This window comes from Populus trichocarpa, chromosome 7 (genome assembly GCF_000002775.5).
Source record: "Populus trichocarpa isolate Nisqually-1 chromosome 7, P.trichocarpa_v4.1, whole genome shotgun sequence".
NCBI lineage: Eukaryota > Viridiplantae > Streptophyta > Magnoliopsida > Malpighiales > Salicaceae > Populus > Populus trichocarpa.
Window position 1 is genome coordinate 8,886,584 of NC_037291.2, and position 26,682 is coordinate 8,913,265.

Sequence of the window (26,682 nt, forward strand, 5' to 3'; positions counted from 1 at the left end):
TCAATGGCATGGTCCTATATTTTTTTTCTAACTCTTTATAACTTTCTGAGGGATTTAATTCATTGGTGATTCCATCTATAAGTCTCGTGTGGTATAGTCCTGTAATTTTTTTTTAACTCATTGGAACTTTTCGGGGGACTTAATCTGTCGGTAACTTCATTGGTATTTTACAGACCGTTGGTAATTCTAAAAATTAAGGTTTTCTAAACGTGGTTTTAATAAATTCCAATTTTGTCCGTGTTGTTTCAATTTAAGTTAAAACATCATTAATCAAAATAAAACTAATTAATTTTATACAATTAGGCCCCTGGCAAAAATCAATTGAGATTCCTCAAGGCTGATATCTTTTTCAAAATAGTCCTTGTTTTCCAATATGTTCAATTGAGTTCAATGGGTGCTTTAATGTTCACCTTGATGAACATGGCCCCTAAACCTCCTGATGCTTATATTTCTAGTAAAGCTGCTGTTGGATCAACAACAAAAATTCGTTTCCAATAACTATTTTTAGCTGATAGGTTTAACCTGAAGTACCTTTTTTTTTCTTTTCCCCTTTGTACGACTAGATGGCATCCTCAGGCCAGGTCTTTCACCGAGATCAAGTCTATATCTCCAGTCCTGTTAAAAACGAGCTATTCACACAGGGAAACGATGATTAATGAGAATTCCACTTTCTCGTAGGCAGCCTGCAATTTGTACTCTGAAGAACTTCTGAAATATCATCAGGAGTTCAAGTTTTCAATGGTAATGTGAGGCGTCTCATATTGACCAGCTCTTGAATATGCATATTTTTCTCTGAAAAAAAAGCCTCAATCTGCATGCTGTTTACACTTCATTCTTTTCTTTTTCTTTGCTCTTTTTTTTTCCCCATTCCGCAAACATATAGAAAGTTGCTGCCACATCTTCTTTAATGTTCAACCTGCTATACCATTTGTTACAAGTACCTCCCTCCACCCTCTAAAATTGGCTACAGCTAGTGAAAATAAAGCATGAATTGGAAATCCAGACCTGCTTCTGCTTAAACACTTTCAGTCAGTTCATTTATTATCATTTATACACGATAAACCATACCAACTTCAATCAATGCGGAGTGTGGGATCCCAAATGAGGTTGCAGGGCACCGGCTATTGCGTCTAAGGAATCCATAGACATAGTTAATCACAAGCTTCTTCAGAATACATGATGCCTCTCTAGCTATAACACAAGTATGTCCCATCATGAAAGTAACACCAGCTTCCTTTGCCTCCATGAGTTCATTTACATCTTCACTTGCTTCCTGCAGATATTGTAACCGCAGCTCTTTTCTTCTCTGTGCTTTTGCACCAAGCACTGACTGCTCTAGTATTAGGATTTCCTTGCAATTCAATTCGCATTTCAAGAACACTGTTATCTTTTCAATCAGTTGGGTTTCAAATTCAAAGCTGTCCCTGATGTCCTTGTATCCATACCTAACAATAGTTAAAGAGAAAAGAGTCAAGAACTTGCAATCATACGACTTATTAAAGCTCAAGAACTTCGATTATAAGTTGATAACAGCAATAATATTAATGATTTGGTATTTTCATCAGAAGAGAAAAATTCAGAGAATGTGGACAAAACTTACCGCACAATGCACCGGAATAGAGGGACATCTGGCGGACCAATCCTTGAAACATGGAAACGATCAATGACTGGAACTTTTGGGATCATCAAAAATTGAACGGTTACAAAGATAAGAATCTGATGGAATGCAGGAAAGTTGGTGACAAAATGTGCGAACATTGGCGGGACACCAGAGGTCACATGGGAGCACACTAGGCAAATTCCAGGAACCCTTGCTATTCCCAGGCTCAAAAGGCTGTCCAAGCTAACCTTATTCTCCAGCTCAAATGCCTGCTTTTTCGATTCCCCATAATGCCATACTGACATCAGAGACACAACTACTGCAGAAGATCTAATAAATTTATTCCGTCGGTAATTCCGTTGGTAAAAATAACACGTGATAATTTTTATTTTTTTGTTTTAATTTTTTTTCCCACGGTAATTCTCTCGGTATATACCGAGGGATCATTTCCGTCGGTAAAATCCCTCGGAAATGTATGGACGGAAATATTCCCTCAGTATTTTCGTTTATATTTATCGATTTTCTGGTAGTGTCGTTGGTAGACGTCCATGGTGGAGCTGCTGGTGGCACTGGTGCTGAGAAGACTTGCTGCTCACGGTGTTGAACCGAGATGAAGAAGTTGCTAATGCTACAGTAGGGAAAGGAATGATGACAAGCCGAAAAACGAATGCTATGTTGCCTAGGAAGTTGCAAGAAGGATGTAATAGTCTAGCCTGCTTTACTGTGAAGGTAAGAACTGTCGGGTTCGAAACTCGAGGAGAAGAGTTGGTGGCCTTGGGTTACTGGGTAGGTAATGTTGATATCATTGACTGGTTAATGGCTAGGTTGAATATGTCTAGAGCAAAAGTTTTAAGGGTATGGATTTTCAAGTGTTTTTCTTACACCGGGAATGGCCTCCCCCTTTCCTTTCTATCTCCCCTTTTTATAGCAGTCTTGGAAGATTCTCACCTCCCTTTTCAACCATTTATCTGTCCTCATTGCATCTCCTCCCTCGGTGTTAATATCACAGTACAGGAACAGCTGGCATAAAAACTGTTTGGGTGTGGGTTTATGTACCAGTGCGTTCAGTGCTAGGAGAGAGGAGGGAGTTTTAAATCCTGCAAAATGATGAACCATCAGCGACCAATTTGTTCTTTCTCACGGGGAGGTTGAAGACAATCTATAGTGCCCTTAAAACGACGTTGTTTTTCTTCTTTTTATTATTATTATTATTATTATTATTATTAGAGCATCTCCAACCGGGCAGATAAAAGAACATGCAAAAAAAAATCACAGTAATTGTCATTTCTATATTTCTATGTAGCAAAAGGCAAATGCAAAATAACAATATTGGCTACCATTTTTTTTTCAATTGATTTATATCCGTTGGCTAACGTTTTTATTTTGTATTCGTTAGCCAACATTAATTTTTTTCTTTTAAAAGCAAAACGAATAGAAGGAAGAAAACAACTTTTAATTTTTTTTCTTTTAAAAGCATAACAGAATTTAGAAAACTTACCTGCAAATTTCAAAACTTGCATTGTGCCTCACCCTTCTCTCTAATTTAGAAAAACAAGAATCAATTATTCTCCGGTTAATTAATAACATCATTTGTGTTAATTAGTTGAAATCAAAATGTATGTTTGCTTAAAGACTTTTTATATTTTTTCTTTTGCATCTCTTGATTCTTGAGATCTTTTGTTGTTAATTTGCTATTTGTGATGATTTTTATTTCTTTGTTATTTTATGTTTTTGATATGGGTTAAGGAAGACAATTTTTATTTATATTGTTATCTTTGATAAAATTGAAAGGAAATAATGATGGTAGCTGATATTGATAAAAACATGGAGTGACATATCTTAAATTTATTTTTGATTGTCTGTTTTAATTTGAGGTCAATTATATTTTGTCTTGTTAAAATATAACTAAACCAGTATATCAATCCTCTTTTAGTTTCCAAAAATGATCAAATTGTAATGGTTGTATGATTAGATTAATGTTAGAACAAGTAGAAGGCAATTCTTATTATCAATTCATATGTATGGAAACTATAAAATTGCTAGACATTGAATGTGAGCTTCCTTTACACCCTCTTATAAGGTTTTAACTTGAGTTTTTTTTTTTAATGTAGATGAATTCAAATTTTCCAAGCTCTTTTACCAACTTTTTTATGAGCGAGTTAGAAAATATTCTCTCTCAACCAAGTGATTCTAACCAATTAATTAATTACTTAACATACTTGAATTTAAATGTTCATACAATAAAAAAATCACAAAGAAATAAAAACTTCTCACCAGAAGAAGATTGTTTACTTGTCTCTGCATGTTTAAATACAAGCAAGGATCCAATTACAGGAGTTGAACAACAAACAAAACAATTTTGGGCTCGAGTACATGGTTACTTTGTAGTGAATGGAGGAAACTTGAATAATCATTCCCAAATAAGCATCTCAAGTAGATGGCAAGAAATAAATAGAGAAGTCGGTAAATTTGTTGGATTCGTTACTCAAATTGAAAATCGTCAGCAAAGTGGAATGACCGAAGAATCAAGGGTAATTTTAATATTCATTTCCATGTTAAATTATTTAACACATATTTTAACATTATTGAATTTCTTTAACTTTTTACCAGATTAATGATGTTCGGCAAATGTATGCTTCTTGCGTTGGCAAACGATTTCAACTAAAACATTGTTGGGTTATCTTAAGAAAAGAACCCAAATGGCAATTTGAGCGTGCAAGTCAACATCAAAGGTCAAACAAGAAACAAAAAAGTCATGTCAATGCAAGTCCGGCTTCATCAACTCCATCTACCCCTGATTCTGTTAGTTTAGGAGAAGATAGTGAACCATTGATTTATCAAGATAGACCAATCGATCAGAAGGTTGCAAAGAAAAGACTTAAACATAGACAAGGAAAAGATAAAGTTGGGGAGGTAACTATAACACATCTCTTACAATAATTCAGGGATACTCTAGTTGAAATTGAGGATCAGAAGACACAAGACAGGAAAATTATGTTAGAGCAACAAGCCATGATGATTCAACAAAGTTAAGAGAAATAAAATTGGACAGGATTGAGAAAGAAGAACAAATTATAAAAATGAATATTTCTAATTTGGATCCAATTTCTACAGCGTATTTTCAAAATAGAAAGTTAGAAATTATGAAAAAGAGGGGTTTTAATTTTTAATTAAATTGATTGATTTATTGTAATGTAATGTATTTTTAATTAAATATGTAGAAAATTATTGGTTATTTTAAATATATTGTTATAAAACTGATATCAATTCATAATATTTTTTTGAAGTTCTTCTAACACTTAACAATAATAAATAGGATTAATTAACTTAAAAGATAACAACCATAATGAAAAAAAATATATAAAAAACTTGAAAATTATGATAACATAAGAAGTTCAAACTAATGACTCTACTCGTTGCTATATTGTTCCCACAAATGTTCAATCAAATCTTCTTAAAGTTGAGAGCTAGTTGCTTTATCCCTGATTCGATTATGAGTTTGAAGAAAATCATATAGTTCTGGTATTTCACCATGTGACACTGATATAAAGGAATTGACTTCACGTTCATGGTCAAATCCAATGTTCATTGCTCCTTCATCCTCAATAATCATATTATGCATTATTATGCAAGCTTTCATAATATTTGCAAGCGTTTCTTCATCCCAGTATCGAACAGGTCCACGTACAATTGCAAAACGAGATTGGAGCACCCCAAATGCCCGCTCCACATCCTTTCTTGCAGACTCTTGCTTGCTTGCAAAATATTTCTCTTTGCTCCTAATGGTCTTGGGATTGTCTTAACAAAGGTTAACCAATTAGGATAAATCTCATATGCTAAAATAGTATCCCATTGTATATTCATACCCATTAATTGTATAATTGATAGGAGCAGTACAACCTCAGCAAGTGCAGCGAAGATAGATGATCGATCAAGAACATTAATATCATTTAATGATTCAGGCATTCCAAAAAAGGCATGCCATATCCAAAAATCTTGTGAAGCCACCGCCTCTATAATTATAGTTGGTTCACGACAATGACCAGTATACATCTCATGCCATGCAATTGGGCATTTCTCACATTTCCAATGCATACAGTCAATGCTCCCTAACATCCCTGGAAATCCACGCTGCTCTCCAATTGATAATAATCGACAAATATCAGCCTCGTTTGGTGCCCTTAGATACCAATCACCAAAAACTTCTATGATTGCTTTGACGAAAGCTCTAAGACTTTCTATCGCAGTGGTTTCCCCAATTCGAAGATATTCATCAGTAAGATCTACAAGAATAGCATATGCAAGTATCCTGTGAGCTGCAGTTACCTTTTGAAGACAAGATAAACCAAGAACACCAAGAGCATCTGTCCTTTGTTTGAAATATGGATTGTGAGCTTCCACTGCATTTGTGATCCGAAAAAAAAGACGACGACTCATCCTAAATCTTCTTCGAAATTGACTTTCAGTGAATTTAGGATTTTCAGCAAAATAATCATTATATAGCCTTAACTCACCTTCCTTTCTTTTACAATTGACAATATTGTGACCAAGAATAGAGCCACAATACTTTGTTCTCCGCCCTTGATTATTTGATTCTTCTTCAGCAACCACTGCGGTAGCAACTTTAAAGGTGAACATGTGAGTGTCATCATTAAAATCCAAAGCATCATAAAAATTAAAATTAGAATGATTCATGATGAATTTTAATGAAATATAATAAATATTGGAGAGAAGAAAATGATGAGAAAAAATGTTTAGGTATATGAGAATATTTATAGATGGATTATTTTTTAAAATTTTGAAATCTTAAAATGTTGGCAGTTATTTTTTCAAAATTTAAAATTTAAAATTTAAAAATTTAAAATGTTGGCGGTCATTTTTTTCAAAGTTTGAATTTTTTAAAAAAAAATTGAAAATCAAAATTTAAAATGTTGGCGGTTTTTTTAAAAGTTTGAATTTGAATTTACTTTTAAAAATTAAAATTTTAACAGTAACATATAAAACTGAAAATTTAAAATATTTATATAAATAAATTTAAAATTTTTAAATTTAACTTAAAATTATATCTTTTAACTTTCATATTACTTCATTAATTTTATCTTTACTTTTATAAATGACTCATATTAATTATATAATTAATAACATCATAATTATATTATATAAAAAATATCTAAATTAGTTACATAATTATATTAAAATTAATTTAATATAAAATATATTAAAATATAATTGGCTCTTCTAAATAGCTTTTTACCATTGAAATGCACATAAATAAAAAAAAGTTATATTTGTACTATTCAAAAAGCTATTTTATCAATTTGGCTCTTTAATATAGCATTTCCCATTGGAGATGCTCTTAACACAACGAAGCCGTTTTATACAAAACATATTGTTTCATTTATTTAACCAGTTTATTTAAATGAAATTACATGTTTTGGCGTTTTAGATTTGAATTAGGCTTAAATCTTCTTTTTAATTTCAGTCTTAATCTTTTAATTTATCCAATTAGATCCTTAATTGAATTTTAATTTTAAAAATCAATTTAATTTCACCCCTGTAAAGTTTTAAAAGCATCCCATGATTTCATCGTGTTTTTCATCTTCGTCTTAAATAATTTCAATTTTGTCCCATATTGACCTTAAAACTTTCTTCAATTTCATCTATGTTTTCAATTGAATTTAGTCCCTTATTTTACAGGCTTTTTACAAAAATAAGTTATTAGTTATGAATTTCTTCAATTTAATCCTTAATTGACTCCCCTGATTTTGATTTTCTTATAATTTTGTCTCTAATTTCAACCATTAAACTTTGTAAAAATTAAATTTGATCATCTACAATTCCAATCTTCTCAATTAAGCTCAAATTAGGGTTCAAAACTTGATTTTTCACCAATTAAGTCCTTAATAAAATCAATTTGACCCATTAAGAGTATAATTAAGTCATTGCATCTAATTAAATCTTTTGATTTGACCCAAATTAATTCTGAAACATAATTAAGCCTTTAATTAGGCTCATGATTAAATCAAATTGGCCTATTAAATATATAATTAAGTTATTGGACTTAATTTTTATACAAACTTGTCCAATAATTATTTAATTTGATCTTGAATCTGCATTGTTTTTTTAGTCTTGGGTACAATTGGACTCCTAATTTTATCCAAAACAACTTGGTTCCTCTATGCATTCAGTCTTAAAAGAAAAAAAAAAGATAATTTGGGAGGAACTCGAAAATTAGGTTATGACACTCTAGATGTTGAAACTTTTTTATTTTTACATAAGAAAAATAATAAAAGTTGTTTTTGCTTTCTATTTTTTTTACTAAAGAATCAACCCTAGGATAATCTTGTCCTTTAAAAGTTGAGACTTTGTTATTTTCATATAAAAAAAAATATAATGACATTATTTTTCAAATGTAAATCATGTAAATATTTTTTTAACATTTGTTTGTAAATATTACTTGGTTATTGTTTTTGTCAAAATATGAGAATGCTTGTTTAGGAATTTCCAAGTCTTGTGATACATTTCTCCTTGTTTTTTTAGTGAACTTGGGCTAGGTCAACAAGACCTGTAAAGACTCATCGAGGGTGAGTGATGGCTTTCAAATCCTTTGAGGATATAATCGAATAGAAAAGGCTAAAACCCAATTAAACATTATCGTTTTCAAGGTTCAATGCTTGTATTTTAAAAAGTGAGAATTAGACTCTATTGTCATATTTAGATTCCAAATCACTGTTTTAAATTTATACAGTCTTTTAATATCAATAATAAAATACACTTATCATTTTAGTCAAACCTTTTAGTATGTAAGTACAATAGATATTTTTTATCATTGAAAACAAGCTTGAAACAGCTTATCTTATAAATAATATTTTATGGTAATTTTTATATTGTTTTTAATATAATTAACCCCTTATCTAAACATATGAAAAACAAATTAAGATTTTCTAATTAATAACGATTTCTTTTTCAATCTTACTTCTATCAATCCTAATCAACTCATATAGATGATGGTCCTGCGACAATGAGAATGTCAAGAGTCACAAAACCTCAAATTCTATAAAAACCAGTGCTTGTCTTTTAAACCAATGATAGCTCGCGAGCCACCAATTATGGGTTGCAACTTGCATCTCCTCAAGAGCAAAAGTGAAACAGAAAAATTGTGAGCTTGTCTTTTTGTTCCATAAAGGGATTTGAAAGAGAAGTGTAACTGCAACTTATGTCCAAACCTATAAATTGCCTATTTGTCAATTAATGACTCCACCTTGAGCGTTTCTCTAACAAGTAAAATGCATTTTCTTCCCACTCAAATAATGGAGTCCACTCAGTAATTTTGATCCCACACACCATCTTGGAGTTCCTAAACTTTAATTATTATTTTTTCTATTTTAGCTCTTTTATTTTTGAAAAATGATCAATCAAGTATTTTTGTTTTAAAAATAACCTTCTCAAACATAGATGGGTTGGATCTCAAAATAAATTAATATTCTTAAATGTACACGAACTGAAATAGAAATTTTGATGAAATAAAAACACCAAATTTGTGATTATTGGTTCTGAAACTACCCTTCTCAAACATTTCTTAGTATATATATATCACGAGAGAAACATGCACTGAACCACAAGACTCGTTAGTTCATGTTGAAACAATGGCTTCTTTCATTCATCGTGTCCTTTTTCTTGTTCTTCTTGCAGCCCTTTCCCCCGTCTTGTTTGGCACCCACAACCTTGTTAAAGCTGATGATAACTTAATCAAGCTACAATGTCGTCATGCAGAAACACCAACACTATGCATCCAATGCCTGAAATCTGACCCCAGAGCCCCACATGCTGACAAGGTAGGAATTGCTACCATTGTCATAAACTGTCTAAGCAGTCATTCGAAGACCTTGGCATCCAACATGACAAAGCTAGCCTCTAAAGAAGAAGACAAGAAGCTGAAATCTGCTTGTCATGGTTGTAGCAAAGGTTATGTGAAAGCAAACAAGAATCTTTTGAAGGCTGTTTCTTTGTTAAAGATTGGTGATTATGATAAGGCTAATTCCGGTGTCAAGTCAGCACTTCAATATGAACTCTTTTGCAGGGAAACCTTTGAGGAATCCAAATGGAAACTTCCTAGTCTTGTTGTTTATGAGATGAGGGTTTATGAAGCACTTTCCGAGGCTGCTCTCAGAATTGTTGATAGGTTCTAAGTTTTAAAATGAAATGAATACGGGGGTTTTTACTAATACATGATGTATTCACCCTCTCATCAGCTATATGATGTGCAGCAGCACTACTACTATATCATGTTCATTCCTGTAACTGAGATGAAAGGGGAAATAAAACTATATCTTTTCTATGGTTAGGTGATTTTTATTTTGCTTTTTTGAAATCAATATGGCTAGTCTGAATCCTTTTGACAGAGCTGTCTTAAATAAGCAGTCATGATGAAAATCATACAATCAGTTGTGAACAAAACAAGCGACTTGTAGTTTTGGAATTACACAAAACTATCATATTTTATCCAGAAATGATAATGTTTGGAATTTTCTCTAGTAAATAGAGTTTCTTCCATTTATTTTCATTCATGAAGGTGCTTGGGGAAGAGATACAGGAACAAAAGCTTACGTGAGCGAGTACACACACACAGACTTTCAACTTCTTTGGTGAAATAAATGTATTAATTCAGTTTGTATTTCTTGTTTTTTTACAAGCATCTACAAGGTCAGAAAAATAATATCAGTGCCCATAAGGTCAAAAAGATGATATTTGTGCTCTATATATAGAGCACAAATATGATGTAAATGCAAGGAGTACAAAAGCCCTCGGTGTTAAATCAAATGTAACAAAAACTACAATGTTAATAGATCTATTAACTTTTAGTTTGCCACAATGATCAAAGCAGCATCAACTATTCAAAGCCTACTTCACCTTCACACCTTGATGCCCTTCAAAGAGTCCTAGCAGTTGTTTTATTGCAGGACTGTCGTTGCCAGGTAGAAAATCTTTCAGAAAGGTTCTCGTGACAGCATCTGCATAGAATCCTCGATCAGCCATTTCATGGATAAGTTGCACTACTGTTGATGTATCATTGTGTTGGAGACATCCTTGGAGAAGGACATTATAAGAGCAACTTCCTGGCATGCAGCCATCCTCTTCCATTTTTCTAAAAAGTCTCAGTGCTTCAATTATTGATCCTTCTCTGCAAAGCCCATCAACTAATGCAGTGTAGGTATGAACATCAGGCTTAAGCCCTTCAACAATGAGTCGAGAAAGTACTTCCTTTGCATCTTTAACCTTTCTGGACCTGCACATTCCATTAATTATGATGGTGTAGACTACCAAGTCAGGCTTCACAAGACGCCTTTGCATCTCTTGAAATAGCACCAACATCTCATCAAGATTCCCTTGTTTACAGAACCCATCAAGCAAAGTAGAGTAAGCTAATATATCAGGAGAAAGGCCACAAGCACACATCTTCCTGAAAAGCACTTGTGCATCCCGAGGTCTCAAAGCTTGACACAAGGCCTTTATCAGAGTATTATAAGTAACCGCATTAGGCACCACACCTCTATGAGACATTTCATCAAAAAGTTCCATAGCCTCATCTATTTTTTCAACCTTGCAGTACCCATTGATGAAGATACTGTAACTATAAACATCAGGTTTAAGACCTTTACTCACCATCAAATGAAATATTTTTCTAACCTTATCGATTTTCCCTTGCGAACAATATCCACGCATTAGCGAATTGCAAGTAACAACATCTGGAACACAACCTACAAGTCCCATTTCCTTCAGCAACCCAGCAGCCAGCTCGGTTTTCCCAATCCTACAGACCCCATCTATCAAGGTAGTAAATATTACAACATCAGGCTTAAAACCACGTTTAAGGGTCTTTCCAAAAACAGAGAACCCATAATCCACATGATGTAAGAAGCAGAAGCAATTAATCAAAATGCTAAGAGTACAGACATTGTATTTGATTCCTCTAAATTCCATTTCTTTGAACAAAGAAACAACTGTCTCATATTTTTTCATCCTCACAACTGAAGATAATAACCGATTAAACTCGATAATAGGAGGCTGAGGATTCCTATCAAGCATGCGATTAAATGAAGCTAAAGCATTATCAAGGTTACCAAAATAGCCCTTCCTACGGCTGCTACTGAAAGAAGAGAAGAAGCCCATACCCATTTAGCGTTGAAGATGAGATTTTGAATCTTTTGTGGGAAAAAGACTTGCTCGATTCATGTTCCCCGCCGTCATCTTTCTTTGCTCTACAAAACCTCTCTGTTTTTTCCCTTGATGCAGACGAAGGATTTGGAAGTGAAGAACACAGTAAGACCATCTCGAATGAAAAATGATATATTTTGAGATAAATTGATATGATGATTTTCTAAATATTATAAATATAGTTTTTCTTCATTATGTGTATTTTAATGATAAAAACCTATTTAGAAAGTCAATTATATTTTAATATATTTCATATAAAATTAATTTTAATATAATTATATAACTAATTTAGATATTTTATATATAATATAATTATGATGTTATTAATTATATAATTAATATGAGTAATTTATAAAAGTAATATAAAATTAATAAAGTAATATGAAAGTTAAAAGATATAATTTAAAATTTATTTATATAAATATTTTTAATTTTTAGTTTTATATGTTATTGTTAAAAAATAAATTTTTAAAAATAAATTTATATTCAAACTTTGAAAAAAAACCGTTAACATTTTAAATTTTGATTTTTAATTTTTTTAAAAAAATATTCAAGCTTTGAAGAAATGACCGCCAACATTTTAGATTTAAAAATCTTAAATTTTAAAAAAATAATCGCCAACATTTTAAATTTTAAAATTTTAAATTTTAAAAAAATGACCGCTAACATTCTAAGATTTTAAAATTTGAAAAAATAATCCATCTATAAATATTCTCATATACCTTAACATTTCTTCTCATCATTTTCTTCTCTCCAAACTTTATTATATTTCATTAAAATTCATCATGAATCATTCTAATTTAAATTTTTATGATGCTTTTGATTTTAATTATGACACTTCTGCGTTCGCTTTTCAAGTTGCTACCGCTGTAGTTGCTAATGAAGAATCGAATAATCAAGGGCGGAGAACAGGGTATCGTGGCTCTGTTATTAGTCACAATATTGTCAATCGTAATAGAAAGGAAGGTGAGTTAAGGTTATATAATGATTATTTTGCTGAAAATTCTAAATTCACTGAAAGTCAATTTCGAATAAGATTTAGGATAAGTCGTCGTCTTTTTCTTCGAATCGCAAATGCAGTGGAAGCTCATAATTCATATTTCAAACAAATGACAGATGCTCTTGTTGTTCTTGGTTTATCTTGCCTTCAAAAGGTAACTGCAGCTCATAGAATACTTGCATATGGTATTCCTACAGATCTTACTGATGAATATCTTCGAATTGGAGAAACCATTGCGATAGAAAGTCTTAGAGTTTTTGTCAAAGCAATCGTAGAAGTTTTTGGTGATTGGTATCTAAGGGCACCAAACGAGGCTGATATTTGTCGATTATTATCAATTGAAGAGCAGTATGGATTTCCAGGGATGTTAGGGAGCATTGACTGTATGCATTGGAAATGGGAGAAATGTCCAATTGCATGGCATGAGATGTATACTGGTCATTGTCGTGTGAACCAATTATAATTCTAAAGGCGGTGGCTTCACAAGATCTTTGGATATGGCATGCCTTTTTTGGAATGCCTGGATCATTAAATGATATTAATGTTCTTAATCGGTCACCTATCTTCGCTGCACTTGCTAAAGGTCATACTGCTCCTGTCAATTTTACAATTAATGGGCATGAATATACAATGGGATACTATTTAGCAGATGGGATTATCCTAATTGGTCAACCTTTGTTAAGACAATCCCAAGACCATTAGGAGCAAAGAGAAAATATTTTGCAAGTAAGCAAGAGTCTGCAAGAAGGATGTGGAGTAGGCATTTGGGATGCTCCAATCTCGTTTTGCAATTGTACATAGACCTGTTCGATACTGGGATGAAGAAACGCTTGCAAATATTATGAAAGCTTGCATAATAATGCATAATATGATTATTGAGGATGAAGGAGCAATGAACCTTGGATTTGACCATGAACGTGAAGTCAATTCCTTTGTATCAGTATCACATGATGAAATACCAGAATTACATGATTTTCTTCAAACTCATAATCGAATCAGGGATAGAGCAACTAGCTCTCAACTACAAGAAGATTTGGTTGAACATTTGTGGGAACAATATGGCAACAAGTAGAATCATTAGATTTGAACTTCTTATGTCATCATAAGTTTCAAGTTTTTTATGTTTTTTTTTCATTATGGTTGTTATCTTTTAAGTTAATTAATCATACTTATTATTATTAAGTGTTAGAGGAACTTCAAAAAAGTATTATGAATTGATATTAATTTTATAACAATATATTTAAAATAACCAAGAATTTTCTACATATTTAATTAAAAATACATTACATTACAATAAATCAATCAAGTTAATTAAAAATTAAAACCCCTCATTTGTATAATTTTTAACTTTCTATTTTAAAAATATGTTGTAGAAATTGGATCCAAATTAGAAATATCAATTTTCATAATTTGTTCTTCTTTCTCAATCCTGTCCAATTCGTGTTTCTCTTGACTTTATTGAATCATCATGGCTTGTTGCTCTAACATAATTTTCTTGTCTTGTTTCTTCTATTCCTCAATTTCAACTAGATTATCCCTGAATTGTTGTAAGAGATTTGTTATAGTTACCTCCCTAACTTTATCTTTTTCTTGTCTACGTTTAAGTCGTTCCTTTGCAGCCTTCTGACCAATTGGTCTATCTTGATAAATCAATGGTTCACTATCTTCTCCTAAACTAATAGAATCAGGGGTAGATGGAGTTGATGAAGCCAGACTTGCATTGACATGACTTTTTTTTATTTCTTGTCTAACCTTTGATGTTGACTTGCACGCTCAAATTGTTATTTGGGTTCTTTTCTTAAGTTAACCCAACAATGTTGTAGTTGAAATCGTTTGCCAAAGCAAGAAGCATACATTTGCCGAGCATCATTAATCTGGTAAAAAAATTAAAGAAATTCAATAATGTGAAAATATGTGTTAAATAATTTAACATGGAAATGAATATTAAAATTATCCTTGATTCTTCGGTCATTTCACTTTGCTGATGATTTTCAATTTGAGTAACAAATCCAACAAATTTACCAACTTCTCTATTTATTTCTTGCCATCAACTTGAGATGCTTATTTGGAAACGATTATTCAAGTTTCCTCCATTCTCTACAAAGTAAGCATGTACTCGAGCCTATAATTGTTTTGTTTGTTGTTCAACTCCTATAATTGGATCCTTGCTTGTATTTAACAATGCAGAGACAAGTAAACAATCTTCTTCTAGTGAGAAGTTTTTATTTCTTTGTGATTTTTTTATTATATGGGCATTTAAATTCGAGTATGTTAAGTCACTAATTAATTAATTAGAATCACTTGGTTGAGAGAGAATATCTTCTGACTCGCTCATAAGAAAGTTGGTAAAAGAGCTTGGAAAATTTGAATCCATTTACTTAAAAAAAAAAAAAAAAACTCAAGTTAAAACCTTATAAGAGGGTGTAAAGGAAGCTCACATTCAATGTCTAGCAATTTTGTAGTTTTCATACATGTGAATTAATAATAAGAATTGTCTTCTACTTGTTATAACATTAATCTAATCATACAACCATTACAATTTGATCATCTTTTGGAACTAAAAAAGGATTGATATACTGGTTTAATTGCATTTTTAACCAGAAAAATATAATTGACCTCAAATTAAAACAGGCCATCAAAAATAATTTTAAGATATGTTACTCCATATTTTTATCAATATCAGCTACCATCATTACTTCCTTTCAATTTTGTCAAAGATCACAGTATAAATAAAAATTCCTTAACCCATATCAAAAACATAAAATAACAAAGAAATAAAAATCATCACAAATAACAAATTAACAACAAAAGGTCTCAAGAATCAAGAGATGCAAAAGAAAAAATATAAAAAGTCTTTAAGCAAACATACCTTTTTATTTCAGCTAACTAACACAATCGATGTTATTAATTAACCGGGGGATAATTGATTCTTGTTTTTCTAAATTAGAGAGAAGGGTGAGGCACAATGCAAGTTTTCTAAATTTTGTTCTGCTTTTAAAAGAAAAAAAATTAAACTTTGTTTTCTTCCTTCTGTTCGTTCTGCTTTTAAAAGAAAAAAAATTAATGTTGGCCAATGAATACAAAATAAAGATGTTGGCCAACAGATATAAACCAACTGAAAAAAAAAACGGTAGCTAATACTGTTATTTACATTTGCCTTTTGCTACATAGAAATGTAGAAATAGCAATTACTGTGTTCAAAAACTATTTTAGCTGTCTATTTAGCTGACCGGTTAGAGTGCATAGAAACAAACATAAAAGCTAAAAGTATAACATTTTCCTTTTGCTTGTTCTTTTAGCTGCCCGGTTGAAGATGCTCTAAGAGAGAGAGCAGAGCAGACCAGACCAGACTGGACCACACGTGCGGAAGGAAACTTCTAATTTTCCTTTGTGGTCCTCGATTTAGGATACAAGATTCCAAATGGTTCGTTTTACAAAAAAAAATAGAAATAGATGGGTTAGGTTTTCCCGTCTACTACTTCGATTGAAGCCACATTTCGCCAAGTTAATTTTTTTAAAAAAAATTGATTTATTTTTATTAGGTTGTGGATGTATTTTTTTGTAGTGTGCTTTGCTGTGTTTTTAAAAATTTTAAATTTTTTTATTATTTAAAATAAAATATTTTTTATATTTTTAGATCGTTTTGATATATTAATATAAAAATAATTTTTAAAAAATAAAAATAATTTATTTTAATATATTTTTAAATAAAAAACACTTTAAATCATAATTATTATCACAATTTAAAAGATATCATGCTTCATTTTTCATTAAATTATAAGCAGTTTTTAAAAATATAGTAAAAATCATGTTTTTTTTTTTAAATTTTTAAAATAAAAAAATATTATTTTAATATAAATACTTTAAACTACAATATTCGAACTAAAAAAAATCATACTTTTCAGATTTTGGCCTTTAAAACTTGAGGGCTCCGACAAGAATTTCAGAGTTTATCAAGTTCCGGCCACATAAGAGTCCGGGCTCCAATCCATTTTGATCCGTAAAGAGCTTCTCAGTCGTCTTCTTACGTCGGGTTATAAACTCATTTTCTCAAGTTTCTCTTACAATTTTCAATCTCCTCTCGTTATGTGCTGCACATAACTTTTCTCTCCTACAAAATTTTTTCGCCGAAAATGGGAATCGACAGGAAGGGGAAGGAGAAGAAGAGCAGGAAGAGAACCTCCTCTCTGTCGTCATCTGAAGGTTCTCATTTTTTGGGGGGGATTTTCTGTTTTTTTTTTTTTTATCTCGAGAAAATGTAAAGGAAAACGAAAATTGAAAGCATCCTGAATTGATATGATATCTTTTCATTTTTGGGCTTCTTATATAATGAAACTCACCTCAATTAAGCTATGAAGTTGTAGTAGGAACCCAAAAGTCCGGATTTTTATGTGCTATTGGTCTCAATTGTTTGCTTTCTTGCACTTTCTCAGCAACCAAACTGAGCCTTTTCTTGCCGGGATTTGAATTAAATGGAACAACCCACCACAATTATGTCAGTAGTTTTATCAGGAAAAAAAAAAGAAAATGATTTTCTTATGGTCTTTAAGGTCTCAAACAGTAGGAATTTCTTCTTTCTCTTTGTTTTATCAGCAACCAAACAGAAGATGGGATTGTTATGTTGTGTTCTAAATTTGGCATTGATTGTGAATGTGTAGATGAAGGAAGAAGAAGGAAAAGACGGAGAAGTGATGATGAAAGGAGAAATAGAAAGAGTGATAAGAAAGAGAAGAGAAAGGACAAGAAGTCTCATAGGCACCACTCTGATAAAGGTATACTTTTGTAGTTTCTTTGTGTTTGTTATGTATGTGAAGCATTAAGTACTATCAACGCTGTTGTTTTGCCTTCACATTGCTATTATTCATTGCCTCAGAGAAGAAGTCTAAGGATAAGCACAAAAGTAAACGACACGAAGGGGATCACCACTCGGTATGTTTTGTTAAGCATGTAATCTTGAAGCTAGCTTGATGTTTTCTTGTTTTGTGATTTGTGAATGTATTTGGGGTTTTGATTCTGCTGCCGCTGGTACTATGAATTTTTAACCTTGGTGTCATTAACCCTTCACTTTACCAACTCGCGCACCTAAACCTGAATGGAAGAGTGTGTTTTGTTTATGAAGCTATAGATTGTGATTTTGAATAATTTCAGTTCTTATAATGGTAAGATATTCCGAGAAATAGATGTTTGGATAAAATGTGAAATAAGTTTGAGTTGGTGCAAGTCGATTTTGATAATTTAAATGTAACAAAAAATACAATGTTAATAGAATTCACTTTTTGTCGATTTTGATAGTTTCTCTTTGTGCTGTAATAGTATCTGAGGCTTTGCAATGAGTTTTTGATTGAGATAAATCTAGAATTCCTAACTATGTAAGCTGAATTACAAGCAAATCTAAATGGGGAGACTAGTTAGTTCCCTCAGCAGATGTGTAGGCGGTCATAAATAATGCTAGATGTACTATTTGGTGATGTGATATCAGGTGACAGGAAAAAAAATCCACTTGTGTGTTGCATTCATTATAAAGAAATCTTATTCTGCAATGATACTTTCAGTTACAGAGAGAAAGTCAATTACTGTTTTGGAAACTTGATTTTGCAAGTTGTATCCACTGCTTGCATGGCCATTGTCCTTGGGCTGGGGAAGAATTTTGATTGTACTCTGCAAACTTGAACATAATTCTTAATCTACACATCAATTATCGGGCCCTACACAGCAAAATGGAAGATAGTTCTAAATGCCCTTTGTTTCATGTAATGCATGGCGCTAAGCTCTACCTATGTAATAGCTAAATGCAGTTTTCCTATTTCAATGGCAAAAGCACTAATTCTTTTGAAGTCAGGAGATTTTAGGGCCTGATTATTTGTAAAATCCGTTCAAATTTTTACTTGGGTGTTGTTAATGGTGGTATAAGTAAATAGGCCAAGGAAGCATCCTATTCCAAGAGTGGAAATAATTCCTAAATTCTATAAATGGCTGGAACAGTTATTGCACTTAATTTGGTTGTCTTTGATGCAGATCATGCATGGAGTATTCTGCTAGGAAGAATTTGCTTAGATTGGAAGTTCTTGATTAGAGCAGTCAAAAGTAGGAAATCTTTATGCCATACACATCCTATATCTTTATCATAGGTATAAAAGTCAAAATTTGAAGTGCTGAAAGTTGACAAATTAGTGTGGAACTTTCAGGTGTTATATATTTGAATTTGAATGTGATGTTGGATGGTCAGCATCTATAGATTTATTTATAGTGTTTAAACATTATTTCACTAATAATGTCTGCTGTTAATTCTTGTCCCCTCAGAAATCTGAGTTTCAAGAGCTGTCTAATGACGACTACTTCTCCAAGAATAATGAGTTCGCTACATGGCTAAAAGAGAAGAAGAAAATGTTTTTCTCTGATCTTTCGTCTGAGTCTGCACGAGAATTGTTTTCAGTTTTTGTCAAAGACTGGAACTCTCAGAAGCTTGAATCTCGATATTATGAGGGCATTTCAAGTGCACCTCGGAGTGCCCATAACTGGGCATTCAAGCGTTAGAAAAGAAAATAGCACCGGTGGTTTGCTTTGCTTTGTTTCTGTTTGTCTCTGTATCCTGTTCTTCCGACACCGAAGAACACATAACTTTTGAATCAACTTATGTTAGAATGTTGGCATTTTGGGCCATTCAATGAATTGCTTGTAGGGCACACACACTTGCTTGATGCGTTTGATAAATTTCAATTTTCAAGAAGAGTCGTTGTTCAACTTTAAGGAAAGCAGATACAAGGACTGTTACGAGTGAGTTGATTCAGTATCCGGGGAGCATTACCACTGAAAATACGCTGTGTTCCGAGTGAGTTGCTACCTTGCCACAATATGTTGTCAATTGAATCGAATGAACAAGGCAAGAGCCAAGAGTCAGAGAGGGTCTGTGTCCTCGGCCATGAAATAACAAAGCAGCTCTTCACCAATTAAATATTCAGTGACGTGCACTATAATTAATTATACAAGGGAAAAGAAGAGGCGCCAAGATGAACCGTGGAAGTCCATAGCACACAGATTCATCATCCACGTTCCCAACACAGTGATTTTCCTATAGTTTTAAGAGTTTCTGTTGAACTACATAGGTGATTCGATATAAATTACGGACTGGATAAAAAAAATTTAATGTATTTTGTAAAAAATAAAAAAATCTAAAACTTAAGTCATTAAACTTGAGCTTGAAATGATTCAATAAACTCAGCTAGTTTAATAATATAATTAAAAAAAGACACTGAAAAAAAATAAAGAAAAAAAAATAATTAACTATAAAAATTAAGTCTCAATATCATACTTAGAAAAAGAAAGAAAAGCTTGTTAGAGATTCATCATCGTTTTGTCGTGGACACCGTTTCATTACTAGAAAGAGCTCACTAAGATAAGTTTAACGTCAATGTGAAAGGCAACATGATGACACTGAAACCCGAAAAGTAAACTAGACAAAACATATGAAATGAGCATCTCATGCATATATTTAATCAATTAATTTAATTTAATTTTTAAACAAGATTTCTTAAGCTAAATTTAATATAGAACAACAAATAAAAAGATCCAAGATAACCTAAGTTATTTTCAGAATTAGTAAAAAAACCAATAGAAAGAAAATAAAAAAGAAATGGAGCTTAATCTCCAATTAAATAAATATTGAAGGATGAAACTAAAAAAATATGAGCTTAAAAAAATCAAGCAAATCTTGGATGAATCTTCTAAATTTGGGTTAATATCTCAAACTAACAACCCATGAAATCCAATATACACGCTCAATTAAGAAGCTCAATTACCAACCAATTCAATGTTGAATGATTAAATTAGAAAAAAAAATATCAATTTTAAAAAATCACCAAAGTATAAAAAAAAATAGTAATCAAAAGAATGAGGATCAAATAGAAAACAAAAATGAAGGAGGATGAAGTGGTAAAAAAATCAATTTTAAAAATTATCTCAAATAAAACAAATAGAAATCAAAAGAATTGGAACCAAATATGACAGATAAAAAAATTAAAAACAGAGCTCAATATTTAATTAAATAAATGTTTAAGGATAAAACTGAAAAAAAAATAAGATTAAACAAAAGGAGAAAAAAAAACTAAGTAAACCTGAGCGAATCTTCTAAACCTGAATTAATGTAACAACCCTTAATTTCCGAGACAAAACATATTTAAATACAGAATTCTTGTAACAACCCTTAGACATATACGCATTATGTAATGAGTATGTCTTATTGGATGAGTTAAAATTACTAATATATATATATATATATATAATAACTGACATGTTAGATAATCAACAGGTAAATAGATATTGTTGTGAAAAAGGTGTTTGACACCTTGATATTTTATTCAAAAAATTCATTTTTCCAAGTAATGGCAAATACGTTAAATGTAACATGTTCTTAATTTCATATTAATATGAATGGAACTATTTACCTGGTAATGAAGCTAGTGCCTAGTAATGGGCATTGGAACTAGTTACCCTAGTTAATGGGACTGGTGCCTTGGTTAATGGGCTATTGGAGAAAATATTTACCTTGATTAATAGGACTAGTGCCCTAGTTAATAGGCAATCAGAGAAACTAGTTACCCTAATTAATGGAACTAGTGCCCTAATAAATGGGTAATTAGAGAGACCAGTTAATTTAGTAATGAAACAAATGTCTAGTTTGGGCTAGAGAGGATATTGATATGTCCTTAATTTGTGTTAATTGTACTGATTTGTGAGGTTAAAGGTAAAATAAAAAATTAATTGTTTTTATAATTGATGTGGTAAATATATAAAAGAGACAGTAGCAAATAATCATTATGTATAAAGCAGATTGTGTTTTATATTAAGTAAATTTTTAGGTATCTCGCAGCATCGTGCCAAGTAGTAGGTCATGTTTTTGTATTAATAATAACATGTAATGAAGTAAGGTGTATATGAGTTTGGTTATGTTGACAGGTTAATAATCGGGTATTCAATTAGCCCTTCTAACAAAGTTTAACAAAAAAAAACAAAGATGATTGGAGCATGTCTTGAAAGTATAAAAGTAATTGAAGATTATGTGAAATTTCCCTTTCCCCTTTTATTGCTGACCATCAGGTTATAACAGAGACAATAGCCAAAGTGGTTCGACTGGTTTATGTAAATCAGTCTTGCCTTTTCTCAAATCAGCTAGACCGTTTTTGCTATTGAAAAAATAGGCATTTTCAGCCATAAACTCTTCTTTTTTTATCTCCTTAACTCCATTTTCTTTTCTTGTTCTTATTTCATTGCATTACACCTTAATTTTTATTATATTATTATTTTCAATTTATCCTGGAGTTTACAAGAGAGAAAATAAGGGGGGAAAGGTCATCGGTGCCAAATTATAAGTCGGTAAGCCACACATGCCGCATGGAGAGTGGAAGGGTTGTCGAGGCAATTCAAACATTGCCCTAGAAGCCATTTTCTCTCCATATGCCCCTACACGCGTCGCCCAAATAATACAAAAATAATCCACACTCTAATATGTGCAATACGCGCATTAATCACTTTTGCTTTTTAAATAATATTTATATTTATTAAATTATCAAATTACTCCTAAATCAACTTAATTATATATATATATATATAAAAAACTCGGCTGAAAATATATATAAAAACCCTTAGACTCTGATTAAAGAGATTTTGTTTTTAAAGGTGATGTAATTATTTTATTGCGCGTCAAAAAGTGAATTATAGGAAAAAAAAAACAAAATAAACCTTAGGTCCCAGTTAAATAATTTGTTCTTTTAGAGTAATTTAATTATTTTAATATGCTTTAAAAGTTGAAAAAAATGATATACATAATGATTGATTAATGAACCTTGAAAAAAAAACAATATTACCCTATAATCAATTCAATAATTTTTTATTGAGAATGAATAAATAATTATTATATTATTTAAACCCACAATGTTTTGTGTTTGTATGCATAATGAAACCATGATTCCTTTTATGTTTTTCTTAATAAGGTTTTTCTATTGAATACTTGATCACCCTGTTTTAAGATAGTGCAACCAATTCCTGAGCTATTTTTTAACAGTTGCTAGATTTCATTATCTTGAGTGAAGTCGTCCCAATAATTTATAGACTCGAAATCTCACATGGATGGAGTTTTATTTCAAATTAGTTTAAAGATCAACTCGATCAAACCCAGTTTACTTACCAAGTCAATTTTAAAGATTTTCCCTTCTAAAATGATGGTTTTTAAAAAAAGAAAAATTAAAAAGACGTGGTTTTGAGATTTACATGGTAACTAAGATCCAACTTTTATGGTAAATGGATGACTCTGTATCAATATTCAATATAGAAAATCTCATTAGTATATTATGGTGAATGTCACCATCAAGGTTGTAAGAGATCGTACGAGCATACACTGCTTTTTCTCAGCCTCTCTCCGGGGCAAAACAAGTAGTTAAACCTGGCTATGTGCTGCAGAAAACTCTCAACTTTCAAACCCAAGCCTCCACTAATACCCCCCATTTTTTCCCGCCGGTACTCCTTAAACCCAAAATCCATCTCAAAAATTTCCTTAGAATGCCGAATCATAGAAGAAGAACCCACAAACATGAACACAAACAGACATTATGGGACATGTGTTTCCCTCTTAAACCACCCAAACCCCGAAATCTCCTGTTTTTATCAGAAGGGTTTCTCTCAAATCACCAAAGAAGTAACTGGAAAGGCTTTACATGCACTTTTCATTAAGGGATTAGTCAATTTAACCGTGTTTTACAGTAACACTCTGATTAATATGTACTCAAAGTTTGGCCATATAGGTTTTTCTCGTTACCTGTTCGATAAAATGTCTGAAAGAAATGATGCTTCTTGGAATAATATGATGTCGGGGTTTGTTCGTGCGGGCTTTTACAGGGAATCGATGCGATTCTTTAATGAAATGAGGGATTTTGGGGTTAAGCCAAGTGGGATTGCTGTTGCTAGTTTGGTAACGGCCTGTGAGAGGTCAGAATGGATGCTTATTGAAGGGGTTCAAGTTCATGGCTTTATTGTTAAAGTTGGTCTTCTGAGTGATGTTTTTGTTGGCACTTCGCTTGTGCATTTATATGGAAACTATGGATTGGCTGCAGATGCAATGAAGGTCTTTCAGGAGATGATTTATAAGAACGTAGTTTCTTGGACTGCATTGATGGTTGCTTATGTGGACTATGGAGAACCAAGCATGGTAATGAATATATATCGGCGAATGAGGTCTGAAGGAATGAGTTGCAATGACAACACAATGTCTTCTGTGATTAGTACTTGTGTGTCACTTGAAAATGAATTGTTGGGTTATCAAGTTCTTGGACATGTAATAAAGTATGGATTAGAAACTAACGTTTCAGTTGCAAACTCTCTTATATCAATGTTTGGTTATTTTGGTAGCGTGGAAGAAGCTTGCTATGTTTTTAGTGGCATGGATGAACATGACACGATATCATGGAACTCAATGATTGCGGCATACATACGTAATGGTCTTTGTAAGGAATCATTAAGATGTTTTTCTTGGATGTTCCGTGTTCACAAGGAAATAAATTCTACTACACTTTCAACTATGTTAGCAGGCTGTGGTTCTGTGGATAACTTGAAGTGGGGCAGAGGAATTCATTCTTTGGTGTTGAAATTTGGGTGGAACTCAAATGTTTGTGCATCCAATACTCTAATAACCATGTACTCTGATGCTGGAAGATGTGAAGATGCAGAATTGGTATTCCAAGGGATGGTGGAGAAGGATATGATTTCATGGAATTCCATGATGGCTTGTTATGCTCAGGATGGGAACTGCCTGGATGCCCTGAAACTTCTTGCTACAATGTTTTACATGAGAAGAGGAGCGAATTATGTGACCTTTACAAGTGCATTGGCTGCATGTTCAGATCCTGAATTTGCTACTGAAGGCAAGATTCTTCATGCCCTTGTAATTCATATTGGTCTTCATGAAAATGTGATTGTTGGCAATGCATTGGTTACACTGTATGCAAAGTCTGGTCTAATGATTGAAGCAAAAAAGGTATTTCAAACAATGCCTAAGCGAGATGGAGTAACTTGGAATGCTCTCATTGGTGGTCATGCGGACAGTGAAGAACCAGATGAGGCATTAAAAGCATTCAAATTGATGAGAGAAGAAGGTGTACCTATAAACTATATTACAATTTCAAATGTTCTTGGTGCTTGCTTGGCTCCTAATGATCTATTGGAACACGGGATGCCCATCCATGCTTTTATAATTCTGACAGGATTTCAGTCTGATGAATATGTGCAGAATTCACTTATAACAATGTATGCTAAGTGTGGTGATCTTAATTCGAGCAACAACATATTTGACAGGTTAACTTATAAGAATGCTAGTGCGTGGAATGCTATGATGGCAGCAAATGCTCATCATGGTCATATGGAAGAGGCTCTGAAATTCCTTCTGGAGATGAGGCGTGCCGGAGTAAATGTGGACGAGTTTAGTTTTTCCGAATGCCTTGCTGCTGCTGCCAAGCTGGCAATATTGGAGGAAGGCCAGCAGCTTCATGGTTTGGCAGTCAAACTTGGTTGTGACTCAAATCCTTTTGTTGCAAGTGCCACAATGGATATGTATGGAAAATGTGGGGAAATTGATGATGTGTTAAGAATAATTCCTCGACCAATCAACCGGTCACGGTTATCATGGAATATATTGACGTCATCTTTTTCCAGACATGGGTTTTTTGAGAAGGCTAAGGAAACTTTTCATGAGATGATAAATCTTGGAGTAAAACCAGATCATGTTACCTTTGTTTCTCTTCTTTCTGCCTGCAGTCATGGGGGTATGGTGGAGGAGGGTCTGGCGTACTATGATTCAATGATAAAAGAGTTTGGTATTCCAGCAAAAATTGGGCATTGCGTATGCATTATTGATCTTCTTGGACGATCAGGAAGGTTTGCCGAGGCTGAAACTTTCATTAAGGAAATGCCAGTTTCACCAACTGATCATGTTTGGCGGAGTTTATTGGCAGCATGTAAAACCCATGGCAATCTGGAGCTTGGAAGAAAAGCTGTAGAAAATCTTTTGAAGTTGGACCCCTCGGATGATTCTGCTTATGTTCTCTATTCAAATATTTGTGCAACCACTGGGAAATGGGAAGATGTAGAGAAAATCAGGAGGCAAATGGGATTAAATAAAATAAAGAAGAAACCTGCGTGCAGTTGGGTCAAATTGAAGAACAAGTTGAGTTTATTTGGAATGGGAGACCATTCCCATCCACAGGCTAGTGAAATATATGCAAAGTTGGAAGAACTTAAGAAGATGATTAAAGAAGCAGGCTATATCCCTGATATAAGCTATGCCTTGCAAGATACAGATGAAGAACAAAAGGAGCACAATCTTTGGAACCATAGCGAGAGACTCGCCTTGGCATATGGCTTGATCAGTTCTCCTGAAGGTTCAACTCTTAAAATTTTCAAGAACCTTCGTGTTTGTGGTGATTGTCATTCTGTATATAAGTTTGCTAGTGGAATTCTTGGGCGGAAAATCGTATTACGAGACCCTTATCGGTTTCATCAGTTTAGCGGTGGCCAATGTTCATGTACTGACTATTGGTAATTGATCTATTAATCTATTATTGGTAACTTAGGGTATCGGAGTTGCATTAATCTAATATCAGGTATGGAAGAGAATCGTCATGCCTAGTTTCATGATCATCGGCATGGGGAAACAAGAATTGGTTCATGCGTGCTTGTGTAGAAAGAGGATCTCGAATCATCAGAAGCTGGTAAATCCAGTTTTCTGTCATCAAGCAGAGATGACTTGCCTGCCGTCTGGATTAGAGCCTTTTAGTGGATCTAAAAGTCTGGACACCCAGAATCAGACTATAGCATTTAGTCAAAG

The 26,682-nt window shown here is 32.6% G+C and overlaps 5 protein-coding genes and 1 pseudogene across 6 annotated transcripts; 3 read left to right on the forward strand and 3 right to left on the reverse strand.

Moving 5' to 3' along the window:
• Window positions 1–266: 266 nt before the first annotated feature.
• Window positions 267–1,944, reverse strand: LOC7456328 (probable potassium transporter 13). Its single transcript, XM_002310055.4, has 2 exons — window positions 1,601–1,944; window positions 267–1,445 (listed from the first exon to the last, which is right to left on the reverse strand). The coding sequence occupies exons 1-2, from the start codon at window positions 1,903–1,905 to the stop codon at window positions 1,049–1,051; spliced, it is 702 nt and encodes a 233-aa protein (XP_002310091.4). The 5' UTR covers window positions 1,906–1,944; the 3' UTR covers window positions 267–1,048.
• Window positions 1,945–5,054: 3,110 nt separating this feature from the next.
• LOC127905577 (uncharacterized) lies at window positions 5,055–6,238 on the reverse strand (annotated as a pseudogene).
• A 2,847-nt stretch (window positions 6,239–9,085) lies between these two features.
• On the forward strand, window positions 9,086–9,944 carry LOC7462560 (pectinesterase inhibitor). The gene has a single exon (XM_002310052.3). It carries the CDS (start codon window positions 9,247–9,249, stop codon window positions 9,787–9,789), a length of 543 nt encoding a protein of 180 aa, XP_002310088.1. The 5' UTR covers window positions 9,086–9,246; the 3' UTR covers window positions 9,790–9,944.
• A 284-nt stretch (window positions 9,945–10,228) lies between these two features.
• On the reverse strand, window positions 10,229–11,953 carry LOC7456326 (pentatricopeptide repeat-containing protein At3g22470, mitochondrial). 2 transcript variants are annotated; one of them, XM_024605240.2, is made up of 2 exons: window positions 11,773–11,953; window positions 10,229–11,424 (listed from the first exon to the last, which is right to left on the reverse strand). In XM_024605240.2, exons 1-2 carry the CDS (start codon window positions 11,774–11,776, stop codon window positions 10,502–10,504), a joined length of 927 nt encoding a protein of 308 aa, XP_024461008.2. In that variant the 5' UTR covers window positions 11,777–11,953; the 3' UTR covers window positions 10,229–10,501. The 2 variants fall into 2 exon arrangements, with proteins under 2 accessions (XP_024461008.2, XP_052310346.1); XM_052454386.1 differs by having other exon boundaries at window positions 10,229–11,953.
• Window positions 11,954–16,705: 4,752 nt separating this feature from the next.
• On the forward strand, window positions 16,706–19,484 carry LOC7462559 (style cell-cycle inhibitor 1-A). The gene is made up of 4 exons (XM_002310639.4): window positions 16,706–17,018; window positions 17,474–17,587; window positions 17,689–17,744; window positions 19,116–19,484. The coding sequence occupies exons 1-4, from the start codon at window positions 16,949–16,951 to the stop codon at window positions 19,347–19,349; spliced, it is 474 nt and encodes a 157-aa protein (XP_002310675.2). The 5' UTR covers window positions 16,706–16,948; the 3' UTR covers window positions 19,350–19,484.
• Window positions 19,485–23,136: 3,652 nt separating this feature from the next.
• On the forward strand, window positions 23,137–26,423 carry LOC7462558 (pentatricopeptide repeat-containing protein At3g24000, mitochondrial). Its single transcript, XM_024605820.2, has one exon. The coding sequence runs from the start codon at window positions 23,257–23,259 to the stop codon at window positions 26,395–26,397; it is 3,141 nt and encodes a 1,046-aa protein (XP_024461588.2). The 5' UTR covers window positions 23,137–23,256; the 3' UTR covers window positions 26,398–26,423.
• Window positions 26,424–26,682: the final 259 nt, after the last annotated feature.

Excerpts from the sequence above, each read along its gene's own strand:
- LOC7456328 (XM_002310055.4), bottom strand. The coding sequence starts at position 1,905 with ATGTCAGTATGGCATTATGGGGAATCGAAAAAGCAGGCATTTGAGCTG. Across the intron at positions 1,446-1,600 it reads CTATTCCGGTGCATTGTGCG|GTATGGATACAAGGACATCA; the intron begins GTAAGTTTTGTC and ends AACTATTGTTAG.
- LOC7462560 (XM_002310052.3), top strand. The coding sequence starts at position 9,247 with ATGGCTTCTTTCATTCATCGTGTCCTTTTTCTTGTTCTTCTTGCAGCC.
- LOC7456326 (XM_052454386.1), bottom strand. The coding sequence starts at position 11,776 with ATGGGTATGGGCTTCTTCTCTTCTTTCAGTAGCAGCCGTAGGAAGGGC.
- LOC7462559 (XM_002310639.4), top strand. The coding sequence starts at position 16,949 with ATGGGAATCGACAGGAAGGGGAAGGAGAAGAAGAGCAGGAAGAGAACC. Across the intron at positions 17,019-17,473 it reads CTCTCTGTCGTCATCTGAAG|ATGAAGGAAGAAGAAGGAAA; the intron begins GTTCTCATTTTT and ends GTGAATGTGTAG. Across the intron at positions 17,588-17,688 it reads TAGGCACCACTCTGATAAAG|AGAAGAAGTCTAAGGATAAG; the intron begins GTATACTTTTGT and ends TCATTGCCTCAG.
- LOC7462558 (XM_024605820.2), top strand. The coding sequence starts at position 23,257 with ATGTGCTGCAGAAAACTCTCAACTTTCAAACCCAAGCCTCCACTAATA.